The following is a 13,181-nucleotide window of genomic DNA, read 5'->3' on the forward strand; positions in this document are numbered from 1 at the left end:
CTGCAGGCGCTGCAGGACTGCCCGGATGTGCTTCTGGTGCTCCTTGTGGGACCTGGAAAATATAAGGATATCATCCACGTAGCAGACACAGAACTTCAGGTCTCCCAGGATGCTGTCCATAAGCCACTGGAAAGTCGCCCCCACGTTCCTCAGGCCAAAAGTGGAGAAGGTGAAGACGTAGGACTCGAAAGGCGTGATGATGGCGGTCTTCGGTACGTCCTCTGGTGCGACTGGTACCTGGAAATAAGATTTCAAGAGATCCAATTTAAAGAATATTTTGGCCCCGAAGTGGGCAAGGAAATCCGCACCCAGGAGCGGGGTCCTCACGTCTGCGACGACGAAGTCCCAGGAATATCTCCGGCCAAGGATGGAGATCGACACGAGCCTGGTGCTGTAGGAAAGGATGGGGGACCCTTTGGCGGCCGTCAGGGAGGCAGCCGGGTCCGGTGGTCGCTTGCCGTCCTCTCTGGACAGCGGATAGATTGATCTAATGGCCCCCGTGTCGACCAACATCATCCTGCCGGAGACGGTGTCGCGGACGTAGAAGCCTACTGGCTCTGGGCTCATGGGTTCTTCTGTTGCCATGGTGGGCTTGATGCATGGTCTTCCAGGCAGCAGTGACACCTCTCGGCCACCGCGGAGTTCACCTGCTCCGTCAAGTACCTCCCCGGCAGGAAGAACCCTGTGGCGGACGCCCTCTCCAGAGTTGAGCTTAACACTGTGCAGCTCGGCATTAACTACGAAGACCTCGCCAGGGAGCAGGCTGCCGACCCAGAGACCCCAGCCTACCGCACTGCCATCACGTCCCTGAAGTGGAGGGACGTGCACCTCGCCCCCGGGGGCCCAAATCTCCTCTGCGACGTCAGTACCGGCCAGCCCCGCCCCCTGGTACCCGCCTCACGCCACTGCCAGGTATTTGACGTCATCCATGGGCTGTCACACCCCTCCGGCAGGACGACGGCCAAGCTGGAAATACCAGCTGCCGTGGGTTCTCCTCGGGTTGAGAACCGCCCCCAGGGCTGACGGCGCCCTTCCGCAGCTGAGAAAACCGTACGGCGAGCCCCTTGTGGTCCCGGGCGAGCAAGTTACAGAGGAACGCCACAGCCCATCTGTCCAGAGGCTCCGTGACTTAGTCGGCAAGTTTGCCCCCTACAAGCGGACATATACTGACAGGTCGGCCACCTTCACGCCGCCCGGCCTGTCCTCCACCACCCACGTCTTCGTCAGGGATGATGCCATCCGCTCACCACTGACCAGGCCCTACAGGGTGCCCTTCCGCATGCTGGAGCGGAACAACAAGGCGTTCCTGCTCACCCTTCACGGGAAGAACGACTGGGTGTCGGTAGACTGCGTCAAGCCCCCCCTCCTGGAGGAGGACACAGACGTCAACACACTGCACCCTCCACCTGGACAGCCGCCGCCGCAGCCGGCTCCCCATAAGAAGTGGGCACGCGGTCGCCCCCGAAAGCACCCGCCCACACCTGCAGTCAGCCGCCCCACACACAGGGTGTCTCCCCGATGTCCTCACACAGCCGTGGCACCCTTCAGTGCCCCAGCAGATACGCCGACTAATCAGACGTTACCCACGTCTTTGGGAGGGAGTATCTGTAAAGTCTCTGCTGAGCAAGTTTTCTATGGTGACGTCCCATTTTCCTTGCCTCTACAGTTTGTCACACCTGGCGTGACGGGTCACACAAATCCAATCATTTAAACTATGCATGAAATTGTTTACCTGTCTCCGATTTGTACACCATGTATTCTTTCGCAGGCATCAAGATTGTATTCAACTTCAATTCCGTCCATTGGTATAATGTAAAGTGTACTCATTCACTGTATTTATTGTTAATTATTATCGACCTCAGGTCACCCTTGTTCCCACTGTATTCCGCGGTGCGACGTCAGTCTGCCACTATATAAACCGCCTGGATCACCAATAAATCAACAGTACCTTTTTCCTGCTCGTCTTTTGCACCTCTTAAAAAACTGTCACTGATGCGCTGGACTTCTGTGACATTCTCCTGCAAATCTGGATGGAGAATAATTCATACCCCATTTCTCCTTGTATCTTCCCCTGCGTAGTAAACTTTATATCCTTCTCCAAGCTTTCTTGCACTTTTCCCTTCCCATTTAGCCTCTTGTATACACAGAATAATAATTTTTCTTCTCTGCATGACATCTACCAACACTCTTCCCTTTCCTGTGAGGCTACCAACATTCCAATTTCCAATTCTCGGCTTTCCTTTCTTTTTCCAATCCTTTCTTCTCACTAACTTCTATAGCCGCAGTCGTGACTTCTGCGGTACCCTTTGCATATTTCTCACGGCTGTTAGGGGATGCTGCAGCGTGTCGCATATGGGGTACGCCTTAACCCTATTGCATTCCATCATCGACTCGAGATTCATTATTTAGTTTTTGCCACTGTTTTCGTACTCGGTTGGCTAGACCAGGCAGCAACTCTCCCCAATTATCCGGGCTTGAGACCGGCAGCAAGTTGGTTTGGCTTGTCCCCACTGGCTGGGTTATATATATATATATATATATATATATATATATATATATATATATATATATATATATATATATATGTATATATATATATATATATATATATATATATATATATATATATATATATATATATATATATATATATATATATATATATATATATATATATATATATATATATATATATATACATACATACATACATACATACATACATACATACTTTACATACATACATATATATGTGCTTAAAAATCATAGTAGATATATATATATATATATATATATATACACACACACATTTTTCATAATAAATTGTATCATTAAATTCTCTCTATTTTTTCCAGTGGTGTTTTTTTTGTGCACAATAACTTGAGTTTGTCGATTGCTATAATAGTAAATATATGTCAGTATTATGAAATTGTCTTCGTTTGCCTGTCAGTATGTTCCATTTTACGTTGATGAGTCTAGAGATATTACGGGGATAATCTGTTGGGATCTTAAAAACAATATGACTTTAATTTTGGGAGTATTTATTTACAGATTCCTAAATGCCTCTCTCTCTCTCTCTCTCTCTCTCTCTCTCTCTCTCTCTCTCTCTCTCTCTCTCTCTCTCTCTCTCTCTCTCCAGTTGTTGCACTTCTGTGGTGTTGCTGAGCAACTGCCACTTTTGAAGTATCAAGGTGTGTCCACACTGCAGTGAAACATGTCGTAAACATATGTCGACACCTTATTGCAAACATATCCCAAACAGGTTGAAAACAAGTAAAAAACTACAAATCAGTCGTTGACTTGTATCCAACCTGTTTGGTATGTGTGCGCGTTTGATGTTTGTACTGTTGTTTGGACTCTCTCTCTCTCTCTCTCTCTCTCTCTCTCTCTCTCTCTCTCTCTCTCTCTTAGAGCAAACTGTAAGCATTAAATCAACACCACTTACGACGCTGTGATTGTGTATACAAAACTCACCAGTATATATATTTTTCTAATAGAACGGAGACAGATAGCCAAGTAACGTGCAGTACTGCTGTACAATATATCTAGAAACACCAGTTCCTAATGGGTCCTGAGTATATCCAACGGAGTGACTAGTACGGATTAAATTACCACGTGTACACCTGCAACCCGCATTTCGTCTCACCGTTCTATTTATGGGTCCTTTCGATGGTACCAGTTTGTGCAAACATCGCCGACCAATTCACGCAGCTGTGCGGTGTGCCTTATCACCTGTGTCGTAGCAGGGTGAAGGCGCCATGCTTTAAAAATTTTTTTTAATTTAGGATACTGGCGTAGAGTTGACAGATGTGCTGTTATTATTATTATTATTGCTTAACGAACCTAGGGCTACGTATCTGTCCCAGCAAGATTTCACAAAATCGGATGCCCTTTAGTTTAAAGAAGGATATAATTAGATTTAGTTTCACGGTTTTTGGAGTGAAACGAACCGATCTAAGTATGACATTTGATGCGCAACAAGAATCTAGATTAATGAGAACTTTACTTGACCTCCATTTCCTCTTCCTTTGTGCAGCCTTGCTGTTCAACGCCTCTTAACTGTTACTTCTTAGTGCAACTGATGGGTTTTCTTCCAGTCGGCCGTTAGATCCTTGTACTTAATATATTTTATTTCGTGGATTTCTTTTATCTTGCTGTCCAACTACTCCAACTACTCTTTTCGTTGCCTTAAGCGCCGAATGGCTGAAAGAGTCCCAGCGCTTGGCTGGACACCATAAATTTCATAAAAAAAAAAATCTAGATCAGTGAAAATGGTATTCTTTCTTTACAGCAAATGTGGACCCTCCATTCTTAAAAGATTATTTGGCTGGCATTTGATTATCAGACAAAGGAAACAGTTTCGAAAAAGAAATTATCTTGCATATTTCAGCTTGTTATATAGAAGTCTAGTCTAGATTGGTCATCAATGTTAGATTAATGGAAAGGTCGTCTTAAATAGATTTCCGTTGTGGAAACGTATAATTTCCGGTTGGGAGCAGACCATTCAATTTTGTTATTAATAACTGAATAGGCATTTGTAGCATATTCATGGTAATGAGATGGCGTCAGTTTGTACCACAAAAGACCTTTTACTAGATATACCTATTAATAGTTTAGTTAAATGCCCTTCGTGCTTATTGATTCAGTTGTGCCATTTAACTGATAGTTCACATGATAGTTGACAAGGAATGGAATGGAATATAAAATTTAGGCCAAAGGCCAAGCTTTGGGACCTATTAGGTCATTCAGCGCTGAAAGGAAAATTGATAGTAAAATGGTTTGAAAGCTGTAACAGGAGGAAAGCCTTGCATTTGGAGGAGAGGGTGGAAAGTAAGATGGAAGGAAAAGAATATGAACGGAGGTACAGTAAAAGGAATGAAAGGGATTGTAGCTAGGGGCAGAAGGGACGCTGCAAAGAACCTTAAATGCCTAGCCTACAGTGCACCGTGTGAGGTTCACTGACATCACTGCTCCCCGACGGGAGATAGTTGATAAGTAACACGTTTTAAATAACGATGTACGTCGCAGAGATATGATACTAAAGTATTGGTACTTTGTCCACCTTAGATTACACCCAAATTGAAAGTTTTTAATAGGTTTTAATATTTTGTAGTGACGGTCACTTTTGCAGTGTCATTGTATCGTTATTTCTTTTTAATTAATTTTGTTTTTATATTATTATTGTGTTGTTTTGGGATATAAAAAATTAAAAAGAAAAACAAAACGTGGATGCTGGCGTTTGGGAGTATGTTCTGTTATTGTTATTATTTTTGTTTTTTAAAGTAGGTTCCCATGACCGTCAGGCCACATACCAGGGTCAAAAGAAAAAAAAAATGCTACTCTCTCTCTCTCTCTCTCTCTCTCTCTCTCTCTCTCTCTCTCATGTATTATTATGCTTATTTTCAAAAATAGTTTAACCTGACCACCAGGCACATTGCTAGAAGAAAAAATGGAACTCTCTCTCTCTCTCTCTCTCTCTCTCTCTCTCTCTCTCTCTCTCTCTCTCTCTCTCTCTCTCTCTCTGGCATGTAAAGCCCCGCTTATGCTTGCAACAAGGTCAAGACTACTAGCAAGTGCTGACATACTGCGTGTTAACACTAATTTGTAAACCGAGAAGAAGTCTAACACGCAGCTTAAGACAGGTAAGACCTAACAGTAAGTTTTCCGAACGTCCTCGGTTTTGCTCTGCGTCGCTCGTGTGACCTAGTGATGTGGATTTTGTCCTTTTCTGGTATGTTGCAGGACGCGAACGCTCTCTCTCTCTCTCTCTCTCTGTAGGTATGTTAAATCTTGAAGGTAACTTTTACTGAAAGTAGGCTGTAACTTTCATTTTCTTGTATTAATACATACTTAGGAGTCCATATATATCCATATCTATATATGTATATATATATAGTATACTATATATACACATATGTATATATAAATATATTATATATATTACATATTTATATATATATATACATAATTGTGTTTACATACATACGCACGTACTTATTTGGTGATGAAGCAGGTTTACTAACCACCAAGTATTATTATCAATTAAAACGGATAGACATCTATACAGATCAAGGCTAGAAGTCCACCAACTTGCACAAAATCTTTTACAAAACGAAAAATTCCTCTAAGTAATTAACCCGTTAGTAGTTTCACCAGGAAGCTGGTTAAATGACATCTTGAATGAGACTGAAATGATCAGATTAATTTGGATGATTAGACAGGTGCTGCTGTTACCTACTTTTCCATTCTTTAGAATAAGTCTTTCTTCATTCGGTATTGATTATAGCATAATATATTCACAGCTGTTGCACACCGTTGATACAAATGCTTCGGAGTCTGCGAGTGTTGCCTGGTTCGTTGGCAAGAACACCTGCATTTTAACCTTTACATTAGGGATAGCAACTTAACCCCCCCACCACCCCCTCTCTCTCTCTCTCTCTCTCTCTCTCTCTCTCTCTCTCTCTGGTCAGGTTTGATAAGGGAGTATTTTAAGAAAGGGTTTGCTTTTTAGATTCGAGTTTTATATTCTTTTCTTTTCATTTTAATTTATTTTTAATTTGTTTGACATGATTGGTAGCCGTCTCGCCTACCAGGGGAGAGAACCCAGGTTCGATTCCTGGATGAAGATGGGCGGATAGGCACTCTCCTATGCGGTGAATTGTGTACCTGATAATTTGACGACTGTGGTGATCGAGCCAGATATTTAAAAAATACTTAAATTCAGCAACAGCATCCCAAAAGACTTGTGTAAAACTACCTTTAAGGGGAAAAGCCATATAATGAACACTGCTTATAATTACACCGGTGTAGATGAATTGCATAATTTAACCAAAAAGCTTTATTTTTTATGGATGTAAGTGACGTTATTTGCCCCGGAATCTAAAATAATTTTTTATTTTTGAAATAGATTGAAGCACTAGTTTTAAAGTATCCCGTAAGGGGGTTAATGCCGTCAGTGTACCTCATGCGATGCACTGTAGGCAATACTTCTTTGCAGCGTCCCTTCGGCCACCAGATGCAACCCCTTTCATTCCTTTTACTGTACCCCATCCAGTCGTATTCTCTTCCAACTTACTTTCCACTCTCTCCTAACAGTTGATTCATAGTGCAACTGCGACGTTTTTCTCCTGTTACACCTTTCAAACCTTTTTTTATTGTCAATTCCCCTTTTATCGCTGAATGACCTCATAGGTCCCAGCGCCAGGCCTTTGGCCTAAATTCTATATTCTATTTGTAACCGGTTGGTAATAGGCATTAGTAAGGTGAGCATTAGACATGCACAGGAGTTACGGAAGAAAGAAACGATTTTTTAAGTCATAAGTAGGGACAAAGAAACGATTCGGCAGTGAATGGTTTAGGTTATTACTTATGGAAGATGTGAGTAACCGTATGAATCATCTGATGGAGACTGGTGGAAGGGGTTTAGGAAGAGAGAGAGAGAGAGAGAGAGAGAGAGAGAGAGAGAGAGAGAGAGAGAGAGAGAGAGAGAGAGAGAGAGAAGTTGGGGGCGGTAGGTAGGTTCCTTGGAAAGCGGTTCGGTCTGTGTCTGCCCTTTGGTGGATGTAAGTTGCATAAGGGCCGTCCTCTCTCTCTCTCAGAGGTTCCCCCCTCTGACGATATTGGCTGCTGTGACCTTTCCCATTGCAATCCCGATTTCCTGCATCTGAACTTTTTGCATTACTTATGACCACTTTCCTTTTTGCACCCTGCATTCATGGGAAACCGCTTCACTGATGGGTGGAGTTACTGCCTTTCCTTTGTCCCTTTTTATTCTTTTTCTCGGTAATTTGAGTTACCGTATCATGTGTTTGTAATCAGACAATTATACATAAACATACATATATATGTATATATAATACACACACGTGTATATATTTACATAATATATATATATATATATATATATATATATATATATATATATATATATATATATATATATATATATATATATATATATATATATATATATATATATATATATATATATATATATATATGTCGTTCATTAATGTCGGTTTTGTCCTTCAAGTACAAGAAAATTGTTCTTTTACTTCCAGTGTTCCTTAATGTTAGTCTACAAATTATTAATCAGATTCGCAGGTTGCTGTCCATCTTATCTTCTGAGAAGTAAATCCGGTACGAATAACAGTAGGGTTAAGAAATTGAATCTTGGTATCTAATGCTGTTAATACACTCCCTAATGAAGCTGATGGCAAATTTAGATTGAATGACCCATTTGCTTCTTGGATGAGAACTTATTCTGCGCAGGTGTTTCCGTAAAAACGCTCATTGTTGAATTTTGCTACATTTCTTTAGATCATTCCATAAGGGGGTAGTGCCGTCAATGCACATCACGCGGTGCACTGTAGGCATTAATTAAGGTTCTCTGGAGCGTCACTTCGGCCCCTGGCTGCAACGCATTTCATTCCTTTGACCCTACCTCCGGTGATATGATCTTTTGTCCATATTACTTTCCACCCTTTCCTTACAATGTTTTCGTTGTACAACTGGGAGGTTTTGCTCTTGTTATATTAAAACTTTTTAGTCTCAATCTCCATTTCAGCGCTGAATGACCTCATAGGTCCCAGTCCTTGGCCTTTGGCCTAAATTTTATAATCCATTCCATTATCTGTCTTGATTGATAGATAATGCTAATTTCGATACCACATCAAATTATCTTTCGTCATATGATTTGGCGTAAATTTCCCATTCAATTTAAACACGCAAACTTTGCAGCTGCTTGGGAAGAAAATTACCGTGAAGGGAAATCAGTCTCAATGTTGGTCTCTGATCTGTAGATTACGGTGATCTAGTTTGATACGACAATTTATATTTTGGGACCGTCTTATCTCTACAAAAATAAGCTTTTTAGTTTAACAATGGCTGTGCCGTTCTTATTTGAAGAGTAACCCCTTGAGCTTGGCGGAAGAAAATGTCATGCTGGGTTCCCGTTTTCCGTTATCATGGTCTTTGCAATGAGTAGTTTCAGTAGTTATTGTTTGTGAATTATTTTGCTGATATTTATTAATTCTTGGAATGGTGGTGGAGTGTTTTAAACATGAGAGAAACAATTATTTATCAGATCTTGAGGCTTGATTTTCTGCTATCCTTGTCATGTCATCAGGATGTTTGGTAGTTTTCCATCGTGTATAGACGAGGTGGTCTTGGTATAGATTTATGTCGAATTATCTGACTGGTAATAATTAACAATGTTTTTTATGGTTATCGTCTCTTTTTCTTCTTTTTATGATGCTCCTGACAGCTTTTTCTTCATGGCGCTGTTCACAATATACATTTATTTATATTTATAAATATTTACATTCTTGTTTACATTTTCAGTCTTTAAGATAACTGTTGAGTTCATCCATGTTTTCATGTCCATTTGTATGACGTCTTGTAAGTCATTTATTTATTAAGATTTAGTGAACACACTCCAACTCATAGTGCCTATTTCTGACGAGAGTGGCTTCTACAACCCTCAGGTTATTTTAGTGTTTGATTTTAGAATTCATCACGCGGGAAACATTTGTAAATGGTTTGACTACTGATTTCTGCCATTCCATCATGGAAGAAAAAACTCATACTTCTGTTGCTTCTTGTTTAAGCAAATGACAGATTTTCACAGAGAATTTGTCAACGCGACAGTTTAATCAATTTTCATCAAATACGGTGACGAAAGCGCTGTCAATCAATCCGGCATACATTCGAGTCTTCCATTGTCTTCTCCAATGGACTTTCTTCAAAAGATCCCATATACTCATTGGTTAATGATTTTATTATTATTATTATTATTATTATTATTATTATTATTATTATTATTATTATTATTATTATTATTATTATTATTCAGAAGATGAAACCTATTCATATGGAGCAAGCCCACAGGGGCCATTGACGTGAAATTTAAACTTCCAAAGAATATGGTGTTCATTCGAAAGAAGTTACAGAAGATAATGAGAAATACAGGAAGAAGAGATCAGTTGTTAGAAAAACAGATAAATTAACAAATTAATAAGTAAATGAATGAAAATGCAAGTAAAATGTTAAAATACAAGTTGAATTGTAAGGTGATCCTATCTCCACACCTTTTGGAATAAGAAGGTTGGGGTGTCCATCCAAATGATAAATTCACTGATTTATCTTTTCTGTAAGTTAAAAATTTTTTTAACGCTATTGATGATGTCCTTTGCCTCATAGTCCCTGCAAATCAGCCTCAGGCGAATCTTCCTGGAGGTTGGCAAAGCAAGTTGGCAAATTGAATGATCTTGACACAGCTGAGGCTTGCAGTAGCTTACAATAAGCATACCCGTATGCATCGGTCGATAATATAGCTTATTATGCCTGTATTGAAAGGCTTCTCGGAAACCCTTCAACAGTGTCATGTCAATGATTATTCTGGCAGTTGATCATAAGGTAACTTTTGTTGATATATATAAATGAGAAGCTGATTTCCATCCAAATCGATTTTTAAGAAAAATAAGATTTTTAAAGATCTTGGTCAGTTTTAAATTTGACTGAAATCTCATAATGTTCAGGAGGCTTCATCTCAGTACCTGTTAAATCTGTGGCGGTTACCTTTCTTGTCAAGTTTTTGGAATAAATCTGTCCTCTAGCAATGTAAACATAGGTTCACACTTAGGTTCGTTCACACAGAGTCATAAACACACACAAACACATTATATATATATATATATATATATATATATATATATATATATATATATATATATATATATATATATATATATAATATATATATATATATATATATGTGTGTATTTTCGACTTTGTGTGAATGAACATAAGTCTGAACCTATATTTACATTGCTAGAGGACAGATTTATTTCAAAAACTTGTCAAGAAAGGTAACCGCCACAGAATTAACAGGTACTGAGATCAAGTCTCCAGAACATTATGAGATTTCAGTCAAATTTAAAACTGACCATGTTCTTTAAAAATCTTATTTTTATTGAAAATTCGATTTGGATGGAAACCAGCTTCTCATTTATATCAACAAAGTGTGAAAGTGTTGTACTTATAGGCATTCTTGTAGTGAGAAAAAAGCTTCGTCATCTGATGAGTAATGCTGTTACTCATCTTGGAGATGACTAGATCATCTTTGGAATGTCGTTCATTCTTTGTCCTGAAAGGTCGAATAGTTTTAGTCATGTTCATGATAAAGGGGAATAACATGGTAACAAGAATTATATGGAATTCTTGGAAAATGTGGATACAGAAATTACACAACAAAAAGAGAAAAAATCTACGTTTTTAATTATGAAAAAAAATCCCTGGTTTGGAGAAGAGTTGAGCCGCCCCCCCCTTTTTTTTTATATAACCTTACGGTATACCATGATTGACGTAATGGCTGTATGAAATGTGATAATTGTTAAGGATAAAGGCCAACTAATATTTTCTGCTTCCGTAATTTTTCCACAGGTTCTGGATAAAATTTAACTAATATTTTCCGTTTCCGTAACTCTTCCAGAGGTTCCAGATGAAAGTTAACTAATATTTTCTGCTTCCGTAACCTTTCCAGAGGTCCTGGATGATTGATTGATTGATTATGGCTACTAAAACTGGCGTCACAATCGTGGATGAAGGTTAACTAATATTTTCTGCATATGTAATCTATCCAGGGTTTTCGGATAAAGGTCTACTAATGTTTTTTAATATTTTCTGCTTCCGTAATCATTCCAGAGGTCCTGGATGAAGGTTAACTAATGTTTTCTGTTTACGTAATCTTTTCAGAGGCCGATTAATATTTTCTGCTTCCGTAATTTCTCCTTAAGTCCTGGATGAAAGTTAGAACTAATATTTTTTTGCTTGTGTAATCTTTCCAGAGGTCCTGAATGAAGGTTAACTAATATATATATATATATATATATATATATATATATATATATATATATATATATATATATATATATATATATTTATATTTATATTTTCTGCTTACGTAATCTTTCCAGAGGTCCTGGAGTACTGTAATGTTGTGGGGATCGATCCGTCCAAAGAATCTCACCTGCTGCCTCTCGCTCGCTCGGCTCTCTACCAACCTGTTCCTAGACCCTGGACTCCTGTGTAAGTTAGATTTCGGATCGATATAAGTAAAACAAGTATATAGAAAGTGTAGGTTAAGTTTTAGATCGATTTATAAGTTGAATTGTACTAATTTAAGCTAGTAAGTGAAAATTGTGAGTTAAGTTTTAGGTCAAGCTAGAAGTTGAATTGTGCTAATTTATGCAGGTGACTGAAAAGTGTAAAAGTGTAAGTCAAGTTTTACATGAAGTCACAAGTTAGGAAAAAAAAGTCAGAAGTTAAATTGTGCTAATTTAAGCAAGTAGATGAAAAGCCTAATTTAAGTTTAAGATCAAGTTAAGAAGTTAGATTATGCTAATTTAACCAAGTGATTGAAAAATGTTAGTTAGTTTTAGATCAAGTCTGAGGGTAAGAAAAGAAAATCTGAGGTTAAATTGTGGTAACTTTAGCAAGTAGATGAAAAGTGTAAATTAAGTTTTAGATCGAGTTATGAAAAAAGTCAGAGGTGAAAGTGTGCTAAGTTGAGCAAGTAAATGAAAAGTGCGAGTTAAGTTTTAAATCAAGTCAGAGGTTAAGAAAAAAGTCAGAGGTTAAATTATGCTAAATTAAGCAAGTAAATGAAAAGTGTAAGTTACGTTTTAGATCAAGTTAGAGGTTAAGAAAAAAGTCAGGTTAAATTGTGCCAAGTTAAGCAAATAAATGAAGAGTGTAAGTTAAGTTTTTAATCGTGTTAAGAGGTTAAATTGTGGTAATTTAAGCTAGAGAATGAAAAGTGTAAGTTAAGTTTAAGATAAGGTTAAACGTTAAATTGCGCTTTTGTTAACCTTACGTCATCCTGCGGGGTAAAGGTTAGTTCATGTTAAATTTATGTTGTGCTGTTTATTAAGAAAAGATTAATTTGAAAATTGAATTTTACTGTGTTAATACTGGATTAGGGTATGAAGTTGAATCACAGGTTAATCAATACTTTAGCATTATAGCAAATAGATCAACAATTTAAAAATGGATGGAACTAAAACTAATAATGTAAGATGTTATAAATCATTAACAATAAGACCATCCAATAATCAAATATGGAAGTACTTTCAATTACTGATATCCCTGTTAAGGGCTGCTGAAGAGCAAGAGCCCGTGCC

General features: G+C 38.6%; 1 protein-coding gene across 2 annotated transcripts in view; it reads left to right on the top strand.

Annotated features, from left to right (window-relative positions):
- The window catches only part of LOC136847084 (centrosomal protein of 164 kDa-like), an 85,868-nt gene that overhangs the window by 12,741 nt on the left and 59,946 nt on the right, over positions 1-13,181 (top strand). For both annotated transcript variants that reach the window (XM_067118370.1, XM_067118371.1), the window contains exon 2: positions 11,976-12,087. In XM_067118370.1, coding sequence (XP_066974471.1) covers positions 11,976-12,087 — 112 coding nt within the window. The remainder of the gene's footprint in view (positions 1-11,975; positions 12,088-13,181) is intronic.

The sequence above is a fragment of the Macrobrachium rosenbergii genome, chromosome 16, assembly GCF_040412425.1.
Source record: "Macrobrachium rosenbergii isolate ZJJX-2024 chromosome 16, ASM4041242v1, whole genome shotgun sequence".
NCBI classification, from domain to species: Eukaryota; Metazoa; Arthropoda; class Malacostraca; order Decapoda; family Palaemonidae; genus Macrobrachium; species Macrobrachium rosenbergii.